The sequence below is a fragment of the Loxodonta africana genome, chromosome Y (genome assembly GCF_030014295.1).
Source record: "Loxodonta africana isolate mLoxAfr1 chromosome Y, mLoxAfr1.hap2, whole genome shotgun sequence".
In the NCBI taxonomy this organism is placed as follows: Eukaryota; Metazoa; Chordata; class Mammalia; order Proboscidea; family Elephantidae; genus Loxodonta; species Loxodonta africana.
In genome coordinates this window covers 15,471,865-15,486,448 of record NC_087370.1, presented here as the reverse complement: position 1 = coordinate 15,486,448, position 14,584 = coordinate 15,471,865, and the positions used below count along the sequence as shown (strand labels likewise).

General features: G+C 40.6%; 1 protein-coding gene across 1 annotated transcript in view; it reads left to right on the top strand.

Annotated features, from left to right (window-relative positions):
• Positions 1 to 3,545, top strand: part of LOC135229078 (eukaryotic translation initiation factor 2 subunit 3, Y-linked) — a 65,067-nt gene extending 61,522 nt beyond the window's left edge. Inside the window, exon 12 of the mRNA XM_064278874.1 lies at positions 3,108 to 3,545. Within this exon, the coding sequence (XP_064134944.1) occupies positions 3,108 to 3,171 (64 nt within the window). The 3' untranslated portion in view covers positions 3,172 to 3,545. The remainder of the gene's footprint in view (positions 1 to 3,107) is intronic.
• The last annotated feature ends 11,039 nt before the right edge of the window (positions 3,546 to 14,584 follow it).

Genomic DNA, 14,584 nt, shown 5'->3' with positions numbered 1-14,584 from the left:
CGCCTTTATGTTTTAAAGTGCTTGTCAGTTACAGATTGACATACCTGATTCATTGTTTCCCGTCTTTTAGCTTTGTTTCCTTTTTTAGAGTTCGTTGTCTGGGCCAATATCTGGCAGTCATCCTCCTGTGTTGTTCAACTCACTTTTCCTCTCCACTTGGTATACAGTTCAGCCCTTAGACCATTTTTGATGCTTATGGTTCCCAGATTGTTATCTGCTTCTGTTTTGCTTGGTTTTGGGGGTCTTTGATGCAGGGGGAATGTTATGGTGCTGGTGAGTAAGCCACCATTTTGGCTTTGCTAAGGTTATGTAGTCTTGGCCAGCATGCTATGTATAAATGGTAATATGTTCTTTCAGAGAATCAGATTCAGAGGTACATGCTATCTAGGTGTTTCTAATTGGTGTGGTTAATTTAGTTCATGTGGTTAGCATGTTTTCTGTGTTGCAGAGTTTCTCTTTATTTTTACATCTAATGCAAAATCTGTGGGGATGCCCCTTGAGACTTCACATATAGCCTGCTCCTCATCAAATCCACCTCCCCTTCCTACCTCATTATTATTCCCAGTTGATTTTAACTGTCACAATAGCAAAACAGTGAATTTTTTTCCAGTTCCACCACTTTGTGCATTTGGTGCCTCTTTACTTATAATTATTTATGTACTTATTTAGATAATAATATATGGACTTAGATGTCTGTTTTACTGTATAAGTTATTTATCCATTACTGCCTTTATTTTGATGTTCAGATTAGTCCCAGTTTGGCCATTGAGATACTCATGTTATGTCTTTTTGACATAACTCTATTATTTAAACACTTCCTTACTTTGCCATAGAAAATGTTCCATGTTCATCCTGTTCACTCCCTGTTTCAGCCCCGGAATCAGCCATTTCTCCATGTGTAGAAAAGAAGACCCTGGATGCTAGTAGGTGTGCTCATTGTTCCAGGATTTCTAGGTTCTCTCAGTGAAAAGACCAGGAAGTTGATGTGCATATGTTTATGTACTTGATTCCTGATTGTGCTTTTTGTTTTTCACATATTGATTACTTAGTTTACCTGTTTCCGTTATGAGTAACATTGTACCGTCATCATTTCCCACATTTCCCACTTGTAAGTTACTGAATTCAATGCTTGGCCATATTTAACCTTCCTGAAATGAAATACTTTTGTCTTAGGCTGGGTTGTCTGGAGAAGTAAAGGCAGTGAAGCATCTGTGTGTGGACGTATGTGTGTATACAAAGATTTATCTCAAGAAAATGGCTCATGCAGTTGCAAAAGTAAGCATGTGCCAAGTCCGTGGGTCAGACATGGGGCTGAAGGCTTCTCCTCACTCACATGGTCGCAGGGGCTGATGAAACTCAGAATCAGCACGTCAGACAACAGATTGCTGGCTCAATAACTGAGGCCAGATAATGATGAGCTTCATGCATGATCCAGGGCAAGTGAGCTTTTCCGGAACATCTGTATATGTATTGGATACAGGCCACGCCCCCAAGGAAACTCTGTTTTCAACTGGTTGGCTGCTCACATCAGATCACAAAATGGGGAGTGACTACAGGAGATCATGAAAGTTGATTACATCATTACATAACCATCAAACTACATCAGTACATAATTGTCAAACCACTGAGAATCATGGCACAGCCAAGTTAACACACAGCCTTAACCAACACAGTTTCCATCTTGCTGTTCTAAATAATTTCTAGTACTTCCTCACTTCCTCCATTATTCCAGGTCTTTAGGGAAGCCTGACACAACTTATCTAACCTTTTTTCCTGCTTCGTCCAAAATAAGTCCTTTAAATTGTACTCTCTTGTGTTCTTTTTGTCCCATAATTATTTGCATTAACTTTGAATCTTCTTTGCTCATTATCTAACTTCCTTATATAAGCCATTCTGGAATACTGTGCATCGTAGTAATATGTCATTATTTATTGTCTAAAAGATTTATCTGATTCATTTTAAGTTTTGTTGCTTCTTATGTAAATAATCCTACTTCTTGGTGATAAATGCTATTTGATTTTACTCTTGTGTGATTTTAATACTGCCTCTCTTAAATGGTTATAAATATTTCAAGTATGTTTTAAAGTAAATATAAGTAACATAAGACTTCCAAAAACCACAATCAATTCCGAATACAATTAGTACATTCTGTTGGTTGGGTGTTCTAAAAAGGGTCTTTTTTGTATCTGTCAGCTAATAATGTAAAAGAATTCTATCCATATAAAATTTCAGTCTTTGCTAGAAAAGTTTAAAATGTGTTGTAATAAGGGACCGTCTTTTGTAAGGAATCCTGTACATTCCTTAAAATGGGATCGGTTTTATCCACATTTAAGGAACACTAGTGGCACAACTTGAACCCATCCATCCAAGCTTCAGTTAGCTTGGCTGCTAACTGAAAGTTTGGTGGGTCATACGCACCTAGAGACCCCACAGGGTAAAGACCTAATTGGCTCCTTCCATAAAGATTACAGCCCAGAAAACTCTATGGGGAATTCTGCTATGTCATATAGGATCACCATGTGTTAGAATTAACTCACTGGTGCCTACCAACAGCAACCCATGTTTAAGGTGGGTTTTGTTCTAGAAGAAGGTACAGTAAAATAGCAGTCTAGTCTGATCATTTACTACAGCAGACATTGAAAGAGACAGCAGAGTTCTCTCTGCTATCAAGAGTAACCTGATAAAAATTATTGTAGTCTGTGGGGCTGCTGTGAAAAGTAGGATAGCATTTTTTTTCAGGAGAAAGGGGTAGAGAATGAGATTTTTTAGAAAACTCATGCTGAAGTTTTGTGTGATAGCATGATTCCTTAGGTGGACCTAAAGTGCTCATGGTGATTCTGAAGGTGTAGGTGTATTTTGCTAGGGTTAAAACAAATGTGTGTGGAGACAGCTTTTTGTTTGCTTTTCTTGTCATTCTTGCTCCCGAGAACCCATCCATAATGTTCTGGGAATTGTAAGAAAGTATGGGCATTTCTTTAGGGCAGAGCAGGCTATGTGAAGAAGTTTGAATTTACAAGATAGTTAAGTAAAACCAATTATGTCATGATTATGTGGTAATAATAATGAAATGAATGTAAACTCATAATTTCTTTTATTTTTATTTGCAGTTTAATTGGTTGGGGTCAGATAAGAAGAGGAGTGACAATCAAGCCAACAGTAGATGATGACTAAAGACTCCCAGTTAAATAATGCATTTAGATGGAGATGGAATTTCTCTTAAATTAGGTGTATATTTTCCAAGCAGAACTGGGAAGTCAGCTCATTCCTTTGTTGAAACTGTAAGGTTATTCGCAAAAAAAAAAAAAAAAAAAAAATTTTTTTTTTTTGGTGATGAAAATTTAACCTCTAGTACTGAAATAGTACTAAGGTAAATATCATAAGTGGCATATTGATGGAGTTAACCCAACTTTTCCAGAAACAGATCATTCCTAACCAGTGTCTAATTGATATATCAATGCAGACATAAAATGAAAGTATCATAGTCAGTCTTTACTGTAGTACACATACCCACTGAACCTGTTTTGAAATAAAGTTTTTCTTCTTATTTTTTTATGTTTTGTCTTTGATCAGGTTCAGGCATAAAGGAATGTTGTACCATAAACTCTTGAAAACACAAATTCTCCTTGAAGATCAGCTCCTTTTCTCTTCCATGTTTTTTGTTGCTTTATCTTTGAAATTTAGAGTGAAAAGAAAATTAGTAAGTTTGTATCTTTCAGAGTATAAGTGCTTGTTCATATGGATAAATCTTTTTCCTCTTACTCTGTCATTAGACTGGAATACAGGAAACTAGAGCTAGAAGTTGTGCTCATTCTCTACCAGTGATTCCCTGAGATTATTTCTGCAGTAATCCCTGAAACCCAGCAGTCTTCCATCGTTGAAAAGCACTGTTACACAAAATTATTTTAGATAAGTAATGATGTTTATGGCTGTATCAAGCTGTAACGTGTATTCATAAGCTCTGCTGGTTCAATGCAGAATGCCCGTGTGTGACAGCCAGTGCACAGTTACCCACTTACTAATTTTGTGAATTAGAAGTTAGTTACTTTGGTTAAAAAGTTATAATTAATATGTGGTTTTGACTCTACTTTGAAGTAATGGTTTCAGATGTAACTTTCCTTTTTTGAGAAAAAGAATAGTTTTATCATAAAGAAATGAGTTTTTTGTGTTTTTGTCTTTTGCCTCTTAAGTTCATTAGTGTTTTCTTAATTATTTTTTAATAGGTTTTTTTTTTTTTTTAAAGAACCATTTAAGGTTTATAGAGAAATTATGCAGAAAGTCTAGAGAGTTATTTGACCACAGTTTTAACCAAGACTAAATTACAACATTTTAGGCTCTTGATTTTCTATGACATTACAGAGTAGCTCGGGGTATTTACATTCTTGTGAGGACAGGAGCATAGGATATGATGTGTTATCTCTTCACTAACAGTCCACTGGTAGACATGCTATAGGTCATGAACTCTGTATCCATAGTAGGACTTAGCCCCCAGTAAGATTCTAGGGAGAACATATAAGAGCTTTTTGTATAATCCTCCGTAAAGACATGATAATTCTGTACTTGTATTGGTAGAAAAGGTACTCCTGTATGAAAGCCTCATACCATTGAGATACAGGGAATAAAATGTTCTTTCCCAGAGGGGACATGTGCTCAGAATGTAATTCTTTATGGCCATAAAAAGTTTTAATTCTTTAGACTTGGAGGAGTTTGGGGGTTGGTGTTGGTTTCAAAACTTGGGCAGAGGAGAAAAATATTTGGCTTTCCTACCATTTCTCCTTTAATATTTCTTCTTGCTTTAAAAAGTCAGAATGGTGAAAATAGTGCTTGAGAGATGTTTACTTATCCATTTATCACTGGTAGCCTGCAGGGAGCCGAAAAGTATATAGGTTTAGCTAATGTTTAGGGCCATATCGGTAATGTAGAAGAGCCCCAAACAGAAAATTTTATTGTTTTAATTTAAAAATGAAGAGATAAAAGGAAATAGTAACATTTATGAAGGATATCACTGGTTGGGAGTGACAGAGATAATTATTTGGAATCTGAGGAGGCATGATGATACCATTTCAGTAAGAGGGAGCTCCAGGTTTTGTTCTTGATGATACAAACATACAAACCTAAAAGGCTGAAATTTTTTATCTGGGAGGTGGTAAAAATGGACACGAGAAATTCAGCTCTCACTATCTTTTCCTTTATTGACTGTACACTCTTAAAGAGTAGCAGCAAAAACTGCTTGCTCATATGTTTGCCTAAACTATTAATATTTTTACTTTTACAAAAAGGGATCACATCTAAAAGAGTTGGAGTCTTCAACTCTGTGGTTTATTCAGATACATTAACTGAATGTCCTTTGATCATTGAAAGGACAGTGTTTACAGGTAGTTTCTCTGGAATACTATCATAGAATGAAAAACTCAATCTGAAATACTGATCAAAGGAGGCAAGTGATCAAAGAATAAAATAAGTTAAACGGGTAGGCTGAACTCAGGTTTGCTGAGAGTTTTCAGCTACTCAGGTGGTTGGTTATTTTCTAGTCTTGATACACAGTCATGCACTGCATAACGTCAGGGCAGTGCTCCCAGTGTATATGTCCCTGGTCCTGTGTGCCCACATCCAGGGCACACCCATCTGCCCCTCCTGGTGTTCAACAGCTTCAATCCCATGGCTTGCACATGAAGCTCGTGGCCACTGTGTTCAGAACCTGTTGCCCTCCATCAGCATACACAAAGTAAAACTGAACACCAAGTGCTATCTCATCATCCAACTCATAGGAGGTGTATTTCTTCCATTATAGCATCACAGTCATTCCTGTGGGTACAAGTGTGAACAGAAATTCTTCAGGAGAATTCCCCAATATCAGCCATTTGCAGAACATCAGCAGGCTGTGCCAGAGCTGCTGGCGGTGGCCACAATCAGAGCTGTCAAGGTGTGAGGCAGAGCCCAACAGACAAACACAGCATTATGGAGCTGCTCCATGCCATCCCATAGCATGGCAACATGCAGACTCTCCAGGCTCAGTTAGATAGGTCCTTGGGTAACTAAAATCCAGAAGGGTGTCAGGGAGGGAGCTGAATGTGCTGTTGTGTGTACAAGAGGGAGGAGGAGCTGCAGGTCATGCTGGCTGGCAAGGAGGAAAGGCTGCAGCTGAAAAGGCCCAGAGGCAGGACCAAAAGGCCCACAGCAAGCAGCACAGGTGGGAGCTGTGTAAGTGTGAATGGTGGAACTGCTGGGGAAGAGGGTACGAGAGACGCATCCGGTGAAAGTGGGAGCTGCGAGAGGTCCACAAGAAGAGCCTGGCAGCCATGAAGACGTCATGGGAAGAGGCCGATGGGGATAGTCATGCTGAGGACAGTGCCCTGCCGGGAGCCTCCTCTCCAACCTGAGGAGAAGGAGGATGAAGCTGAGTATTTCTTGCTGTGCGGTGGGTGAGGAACCTGATGACGTGTTTCCCAGGCTGATCAAGAGAAGATGATCCACCAGGCCTCTGTGAAAGAAGTGGCAGGTAAAAAAGATGGCAGACCAGACCAAGGGGGTAACTGGAGGCCTCCGAAGCCCAAGGGCCAGTCTTGCCGAGCCCAGGCCAAGCTGGGGTCTAGCAGGGTTGCCTGGGGCTGTGTGCAGGATGGGTGCAGCAGCCTAAGGGAGGGCCCTAGCCTGAGCCTCAGCAAGGCCACAGCCTAGGGCTCCCATAGGACTCCCAAGTTCAACCTTCTGTTGCCTTTTATAAAGGGGCTCTTTCCGTACCTCCACCCCCCACTCCCACAGTGAATGACTACTTTCCCAAAAAGAGAAGGAAAACATTAAAACATTCTTTTCTACAGAGTTGCCCACATCCTGGTACAGGACAACAAGAGCCTACCCACAACACCCCACCCTCAGGAACAGGTGTCCCTCTCACTGGAAGGAGCAGGCACCCTGTCCTCTCCAGTGCTCCAGGTCAGCAAGCAGTAAGGCCTGGCCCTGATGTGGGCTCTAGGCAGAGGAGACGCCTCCCTGCTGCCCTGTAGCACCAGCAGCCTCTAGGGTATGACCTTTATAGGGCTTAGGGGTACATTTTGCAGCGCAAAACCCACCTAGGACTCTCCTAAGATGTCTGCAGTGTTACAGGGGGCATGAGCTACACAGGTGCTGTTTTCCTCCCTTCCCCACACAGACACCTGCCAGTGAACCTCAGTATTGGCATACCGTCCAAATCACATACCCATCCTATTTGATCCATTTTGGATGTAAGGCAATGCGTAACTATATAATTGTACTGGCGTGTTTTCTAATGTTGATCAATCTCTGCATTCCTAAAATAACCAATATATTAGTCTTTAAATATATTGTATTTGCTTAAATTTTGTTTATAATTTTGTCTTCAAGTTGTTGAGGAATATTGGTCTGTAGTTGGCTTTTCTGTAATAGTACTGTTTTCATATCAGAGTTCTGCTGACTTCATGGAATAAGTTCAAGAGTATTCTTTAACATTTTGGAAGAGGTTATGTAAAACTGGTATTATTTCTTCGATGTTTGGAAGAATTCAGCGAAGCCATTTTGAACTTTTTTGTTGCGGGAGTATTCTTAATCTACAATTTTATTTGTATGTAAAGCTATTTAGGCTGTCTCTTCTTGAGCAAGCTTCAGTAGTTTGTATCTTAGTTTCCTAGGACTGCCATGGCAAAATACCAAAACCTGTAAAGTGCAGGAATTTATTTTCTCACGGTTGTAGTTATTTTACAGTAGAAGTCTGAAATCAGACCATCTGCTCTAGAGGTAGGTCCTAATATGCCTTTTTCAGTTTCTAATAGCTGCCAGCAATATCTCATATATACATCTGCCTCAGTCCGCACATTGTTTTGTCCTGTATGTGTTTCTCAGAATCTGCCCTAAAATTTTATAAGAACCACTTAGAAGGGATTCAATTTAGAACTTTCCTTGCTCTTATTTCCAAACAGGGTTACATTCCCAGATAACAGAAGTTAGGACTATTCATTTGCTAAAGGATGTTTGGGTTGTTTCCTCCTTTTTGCTGTTGTGAGTAGTGGTTTAGTAAACATCAGTGTATGTATATCAGTTCATATCCCTAGGGTATATCCTTCAGAATAGGATTGCTAGGTTATATGGTAGCTTGTTTCTAGTTTTTTGAGGAATAACCATACTGTTTTCCACAGTGGCTGGACCATTTTACATTAGTTTGTTTTTATTATAATTACCATTCTAGTAGGAGTGAGGTGGTTTCTCATTGTAGTTTTGATTTACACCTCACTAATGGCGGATAACGATGAGCATTATTTTTTGTTTGCTACCTGAGTACCCTCTTTACAGAAATGTCTGTTTATGTCCTTCGTTCGCTTTTTGATTGAGTTGTCTTTTTAAGTTTATGTTTTAGATATTAAGCCCTTAGATACATGATCCCAAAGTTTTTTTCTGTCTTTAGATTGTCTTTTTACACTTTTAAAAAAGCGTTTTGGTGCCTGATCTCTAAAATCTACATGATACTGCAAAAACTCAACTACAAAAAGACAACCCAATTAAAAAATGGGCAAAAGATATGAACAGACACTTCACTAAAGAAGACATTCAGGTAGCTAACAGATACATGAGGAAATGCTCACGATCTTTAGCCATTCGTGAAATGCAAATCAAAACTACAATGAGATTCCATCTCCAACAAGGCTGGCATTAATCCAAAAATCATGAAATAATAAATGTTGGAGAGGTTGTGGAGAGAGTGGGACACTTATACACTGTTGGTGGAAATGTAGAATGGTACAACCACTTTGGTAATTGATTTGATCCTTAAAACGCTAGAAATCAAACTACCATATATGATCCAGCAATCCCACTCCTTGGAATATATCCTAGAGAAATGAGACCTTTACACGAACAGATGCATGCACACCCATGTTTATTGCAGCAGTGTTTACAATAGCAAAAAGAGGGAAGCAACCAAGGTGCCCATCAACAGATTAATGGATAAATTATGGTATATTCACACAATGGAATACTACGCATCGATAAAGAACCATGATGAACATTTCATAACATGGAGGAGCCTGGAAGGCATTATGCTGAGTGAAATTAGTTGCAAAAGGACGAATACTGTGTAAGACCACTATTATAAAAACTTGAGGAAGAAAACACTTCATTGTGGTTATGGGGGGGGGGGAGGGAGAGAGGATGGGAGAGGGGTTTTCACTAATTAGTAGATAAGAACTTTATTTAGGTGAAGGGAATAGACAACACACAATACAGGAGAGAGCAGCACAACTGGACTAAACCAAAAGCAAAGAAGATTCCTGAATAAACTGAATGAAGGCCAGCATAGCAGCTGCAGGGGTTTGGGGACTGTGGTTTCAGGGGACATATAAGTCAATTGGCATAATAAAATATTTTAAGAAAACATTCTGCATCCCACTTTGGAGAGTGGTGTTTGGTGTCTTTAACACTATCAAGCGGCCATCTAAGGTGCATCAATGAGTCTCAACCCACCTGGATCAAAGGAGAATGAAGAACATCAGGGACACGAGGTAATTACAAGCCCAAGAGACAGAAAGGGCCACTTGAGCCAGAGATGACTACGTCCTGAGACCAGAAGAACTAGATGGTGCCTGGCTACAACCAATGACTGACAGGGAAGACAACAGAGAACCCCTGAGGCAGCAGGAGAGCAGTGGGATGCAGACCCCAAGTTCTAATAAAGAGACTAGACTGGTCTGACAGAGTAGAAGGATCCCGGTGGTCATGGCCCCCAGACCTTCTGTTGGCCCAGGACAGGAACCGTTCCCCAAGCCAACTCTTCAGACATGGATTGGACTGGACAATGGGTTGGAGAGAGATGCGGGTGAGTGAGCTGCTTGGATCAGGTGGACACTTGAGACTATGTTGGCATCTCCTACCTGGAGGGGAGATGAGAAGGTAGAGGGGGTTAGAAGCTGATAAAATGGACATGAAGAGAGTGGAGGGAGGGAGTGGGCTGTCTCATTAGGGGGAGAGTAATTGGGAGTACGTAGCAAGGTATATGTAAGTTTTTGTGTGAGAGACTGACTTGGTTTGTAAACTTTCACTTAAAGCACAATAAAAATTATTTTTAAAAAGTTTTGATGAACAGAAGTATTTTAATTTTCATGAGGTCCTAATCTGTTTTGTCTTCTACTACTCATGCATTTATTGTTTTTTTGGTGTCATTAAAGAAAAGTAGGTCCGTTAGTTTTGCCCCGGTATTTTTTCCAGAACTCTGTTGTTTTAGTTTTTATCATTTAGGTCCTTGATATATTTTCCCTTAGTTTCTGTGTATGGTTTATGGGTCCTGCTTCATTTTTCTGTATGTGGAAGTTCAATTTTACCAACACCAGTTGCTATTTTTTGTTGTATAGGCCTATCTAACCTTTGCCTTCAAAGGCGGCTTCAGGGTTAGCAGAGTGTCTGGGGGCCACAGTTGCAGGGGTTCCTCCAGTCTCTGGCAGACCAGTTAGTCTGGTCTTTTTTTGTGACCTTGCATTCTCTTGTACATTTTTCTTTCACTTTATCCGGGACACTCTGTTGTGATCCCTGTCAGAGTGATCATTGGTGGTAGCTGGGCACCATCTAGTTCTGGTCTCAGGCTTGTGGAGTCTCTGGACAAAATACCTTTTTAGGAGAAACAATTCAGTCCATAACATTGTCTTTCAGGGCCCTTGTACATTTCATATCAATTGTGATTTTTTTTTTTTTGTATAAATACAAGTGCTGATAGTTCAGTGGCAGAAATCTCATCTTCCATGCAGGCGACACAGTTTTGGTTTCTGACCAGTGCACCTCATGCACAGCTACCATTCATCTGTCAGTTGAGGCTTACATGTTGCTGAGATGCTGTGGTTTTTAAGTTTGTGTGTCATTTTGCCTGGGCCGTGATTCTCAGTGGTTTGGTAGTCATATGATGGTGTGATCACTTCCATGATGAGATTTGATATAATGTCTTCACCTCCATGATGCGATCTGCTGTGCGTAGCCAGTCAATTGCAAGGGAGTTTTCTTGAGGTTTTGGACTTTCTGGCAGGGTTCAAGGACTTTTCCTCACTCTGGATCCTGCAGCTGGCTTTTGTTCATCTGACCTCTGGTTCTTCGGACTTAAGCTAGCATCTTACCTTCCATCTTTCCTGCCAGTCTGGGGTTTGTCAGTCTTCACAGTCTGTAAGCAAGAGCCCTGGTCTGTGACTAGTGCACCGCATGCACAGCTACCATTTGTTCACCAGCCCCTGCAGCTGCATACATCAGGAGAATCCTGCAGCCAGACCTAGGGACTTGAGACATTCCAGCCTCTACATCCACATGAGCTACATCCTTGATATAAATCTTAAATGCTTTACTCGTTTTGCTTCTTTAGAGAACTCAGCCTAAGACATTTGGTGCTGAGAATAGTTCTAGAGAAAAAAAAAAAATTATAAGGGTGAGTTTTTAAAATTGATTCTCAAATTTGGTTAGTCTGAAAGGTGTTGCTGACTGCGCTTCCCACAGTAAAGAGGGCATTGCTAATCCATGGCATGAAGTGGCAATGGAAATACACAAAATTACCACCAATAGATCAGGTATTGGTGAGAAGCAAGGCTCTGGATGATTGATTGCATGTTTGATACCTTTCTACATTTTTGTAATTATGAGGAATAGGTGGAAGCTGGTTAGTGGATCCTGCTTTTGCTAGGCAAAGTGGGGAAAAAAAGAGATGAGCTCAGGGCTTCAGAGTCAAATAAATGACCTCAACGTTTCCACTTCTGCCTTGAAAGAAAGATTTATTATAATAACAAGCTGATATAGCCAAAAACCAAACCCAGAGTCTTTATCATAGGAGTTGCTGAGGTACAACACCAACTCAGTTCTCACCCTCAAGTAGTGTCTGAAGTTAAACGGAGGGCATTGATTGGGGAAAAAATGGAATCCTGAAACTTGGGATGGGGACATGGGGGGGTATATAATCAGGAAGCTGGAGACACTGAGCTGCTGAATTCTATTGACTCATTCCCACCAATAAAATCAGATTTCTCACTCCCATCTGAAGAGATTTTTCCATGTTTGCCTGCTAAGCCACCCTCTCTAGTAAAGCCATTATCCCCTCCACTCCTACTTAATGATATTAAGTGTTCGAAGAGCCTTTGAGTCATTGCCTGGGACATATCGTGAGGCAGATGCATTGCAAGAAAATGCTGAATGTTCTCAAAACATTCACTCCGCCAATTTTGGCTTATAGACCTGTAAGTCTAGACTTAAGTCCCAGTCAGCCCCAAAAGGTGAAGTAAAAAGTGTGACCCAGGAGGACGTATGCCACCCTCCAAAAGAACTGTTTGACTTTTCTAATATAAACAGAAACCTGTTTATATTAGAAACCTGGGGAATATGTGTGGTAATGGCTGTTACGGATGTGGGATAATGGTGTAAGTAACGTAGAGATGAATCAGTCTGAGTTTATCGATACTGGCTACTAAGCACAAATTCTTCAGTGTTTCAGCTGGAGAGACTAGGAAAGGATCTAATAGTTTATTTGGTTGGGTAGCTGAAGCATGTATTACGCAGCAGCCTATGCAAAATTGAGTTAAAGTACCAGATGTGCCTTGATATACTGTAGGAGAAGGTACCCAAGGGCTTAGGAAATTGGCATGTTAGAGTGGATTTATCAGGTTACACGCACAAACCTGCACATGGAGTGCCCAGAGGACACACCTTTTACCACAATCGTGAGGAACGAATTTGTGGAGGGAGGCCCAGCATCCTTGAAGACTGTTGTGGTTGCTCTTTTATGTAACTAAGATTTGACAGTGGGAACTGCCCTGAATTAAGACACCTAACTGCAATGGGGTTGATTGGACCCTGTGGTGTTAGGGGACACGTAGTGACAATCAGTAGACAAAAACAAGGTGGGTGTGGTTACTGTAATGATAGCAGGGTCAAAGCAGTATTCTCAATAGTCTGACTCATATGTGTGAACTCACGGGATTTGCTACTTAGTCATGATGTCCCTAGGAGTGAAATAGTTGGGAAGTCTTATAAATACTTATTTGATCTATGCGAGTGGAAGAATTCTACATCAATTGAACAACATGGTATCTTGAATTGCTGGAATGGAATCCTGGTCTCTCAATCAATTTCTAGACTTGAGCGAGTTTACAGACTCACAGCCCCTTGAATGAAGGGGACACCAGATACCCTTGAGGAAGGACTCCAATACACTGCCAAAAATTGATACTGTTAATCTTTTCCTTAATTTCCCCAAAGGTATCTATGGCCTTTTGTGAGAGTGACTGTCCACTGGGGAAAAGGAAACTATTAGATTTTTCAGGGATTGCTGGGTGCTGATATTAATTCCAGGAGACCCAAAACATCACTGTGGCCCATCAGTCGGGGTGCGGGCATATGGAAGCTAGGTTATTAGTTCAGTCTTAGCCCATATCTGTCTAACAGTGGGTCTGCTAGCTTCCTGAGCCCATTCTGTAGTGACTTCCCCAGTTCCACAGTGCATAATTGAAAGAGATATGCTCAGCAACTGGCAGAACCCACACATTGGATCCTGGACATATGGAGTAAGGGCTGTTGTGGTAGGGAAAGCAAAGTGAACGTCATTAGAACTGTCATTACCTAGGAAAATAGTAAACCAAAAGAAGGGATCACAAAGGTTACCGCCACCATCAAGGACTTGAAGGATGCAAGAATAGTGGTTCCCAACATATCCTCGTTCAACTTGCCTGTTTGGCCTGTGCGAGTAATAGATGGATCTTGGAGAATGACAGTGGATAATTGTTCCAGATGTAGTTTCATTCCATGAGCAAATTAATAAATCTGGTACCTGGTATGCAGCTGTGGATCAGGCTGACGCTTTTTTCTCCATACCTGTTTTGAAGGTTTGCCGTCAGCTGGCAAGGTTAGCAATACATCTTCAGTGTCATACCTCAGGACTATGTCAACTCTCCAAACCTATGTCATAATTTAGTTTGAAGGGACTTTGATTGCCTTTCCCTTCCTGACTTAGTAAGGAAGAAGTTTCAATATCTGTGGACATTGGTGTGCTAGAGAGTGGAAAATCTGACAGAAATTCAGGAACAATCCACTTCAGTAAAATTTCTAGGGGTTCAGTATATGGGATGTGCTGAGATAGATCAAGGGACTTCACAGCAAATGAAGCACAGCAGTGTACCTATGAGCATGGAATTCATTGGTCTTAACCATGTCACCCATCACCCTGAAGCAGCTGGCTTCATAGAGCAATGTGATGGCAATACCTTAAAAACTTGGGGCAATGTTCTCCAGGAGGCTGAGTGTCCTCCAAACTGGTGTCCAATATATGGTATTGAAGAAGGTAGTTCTAAATGGCACTTATGAATATGTGACCAGTTTTCAGAAACGAGGTCTATAATCGTTATGAGTATTCCTGCTTTCCATGTGTGCATCAAATATTTTTGTTTTCTTCACATAAAATATATAAACCGGGCTAGTGTGTTTTTGGTTGTATCACGTTAGGTACAAGTATGACTTTATAATTGTTTTTATTCAGAGGTTATGTCTGGATTAAGGTGATGCGTACAGGTGCCAAGTTAACAAGGGGTGGCCTGTGATCATTAAGGCTTTGTGTCAACTTTGCGGG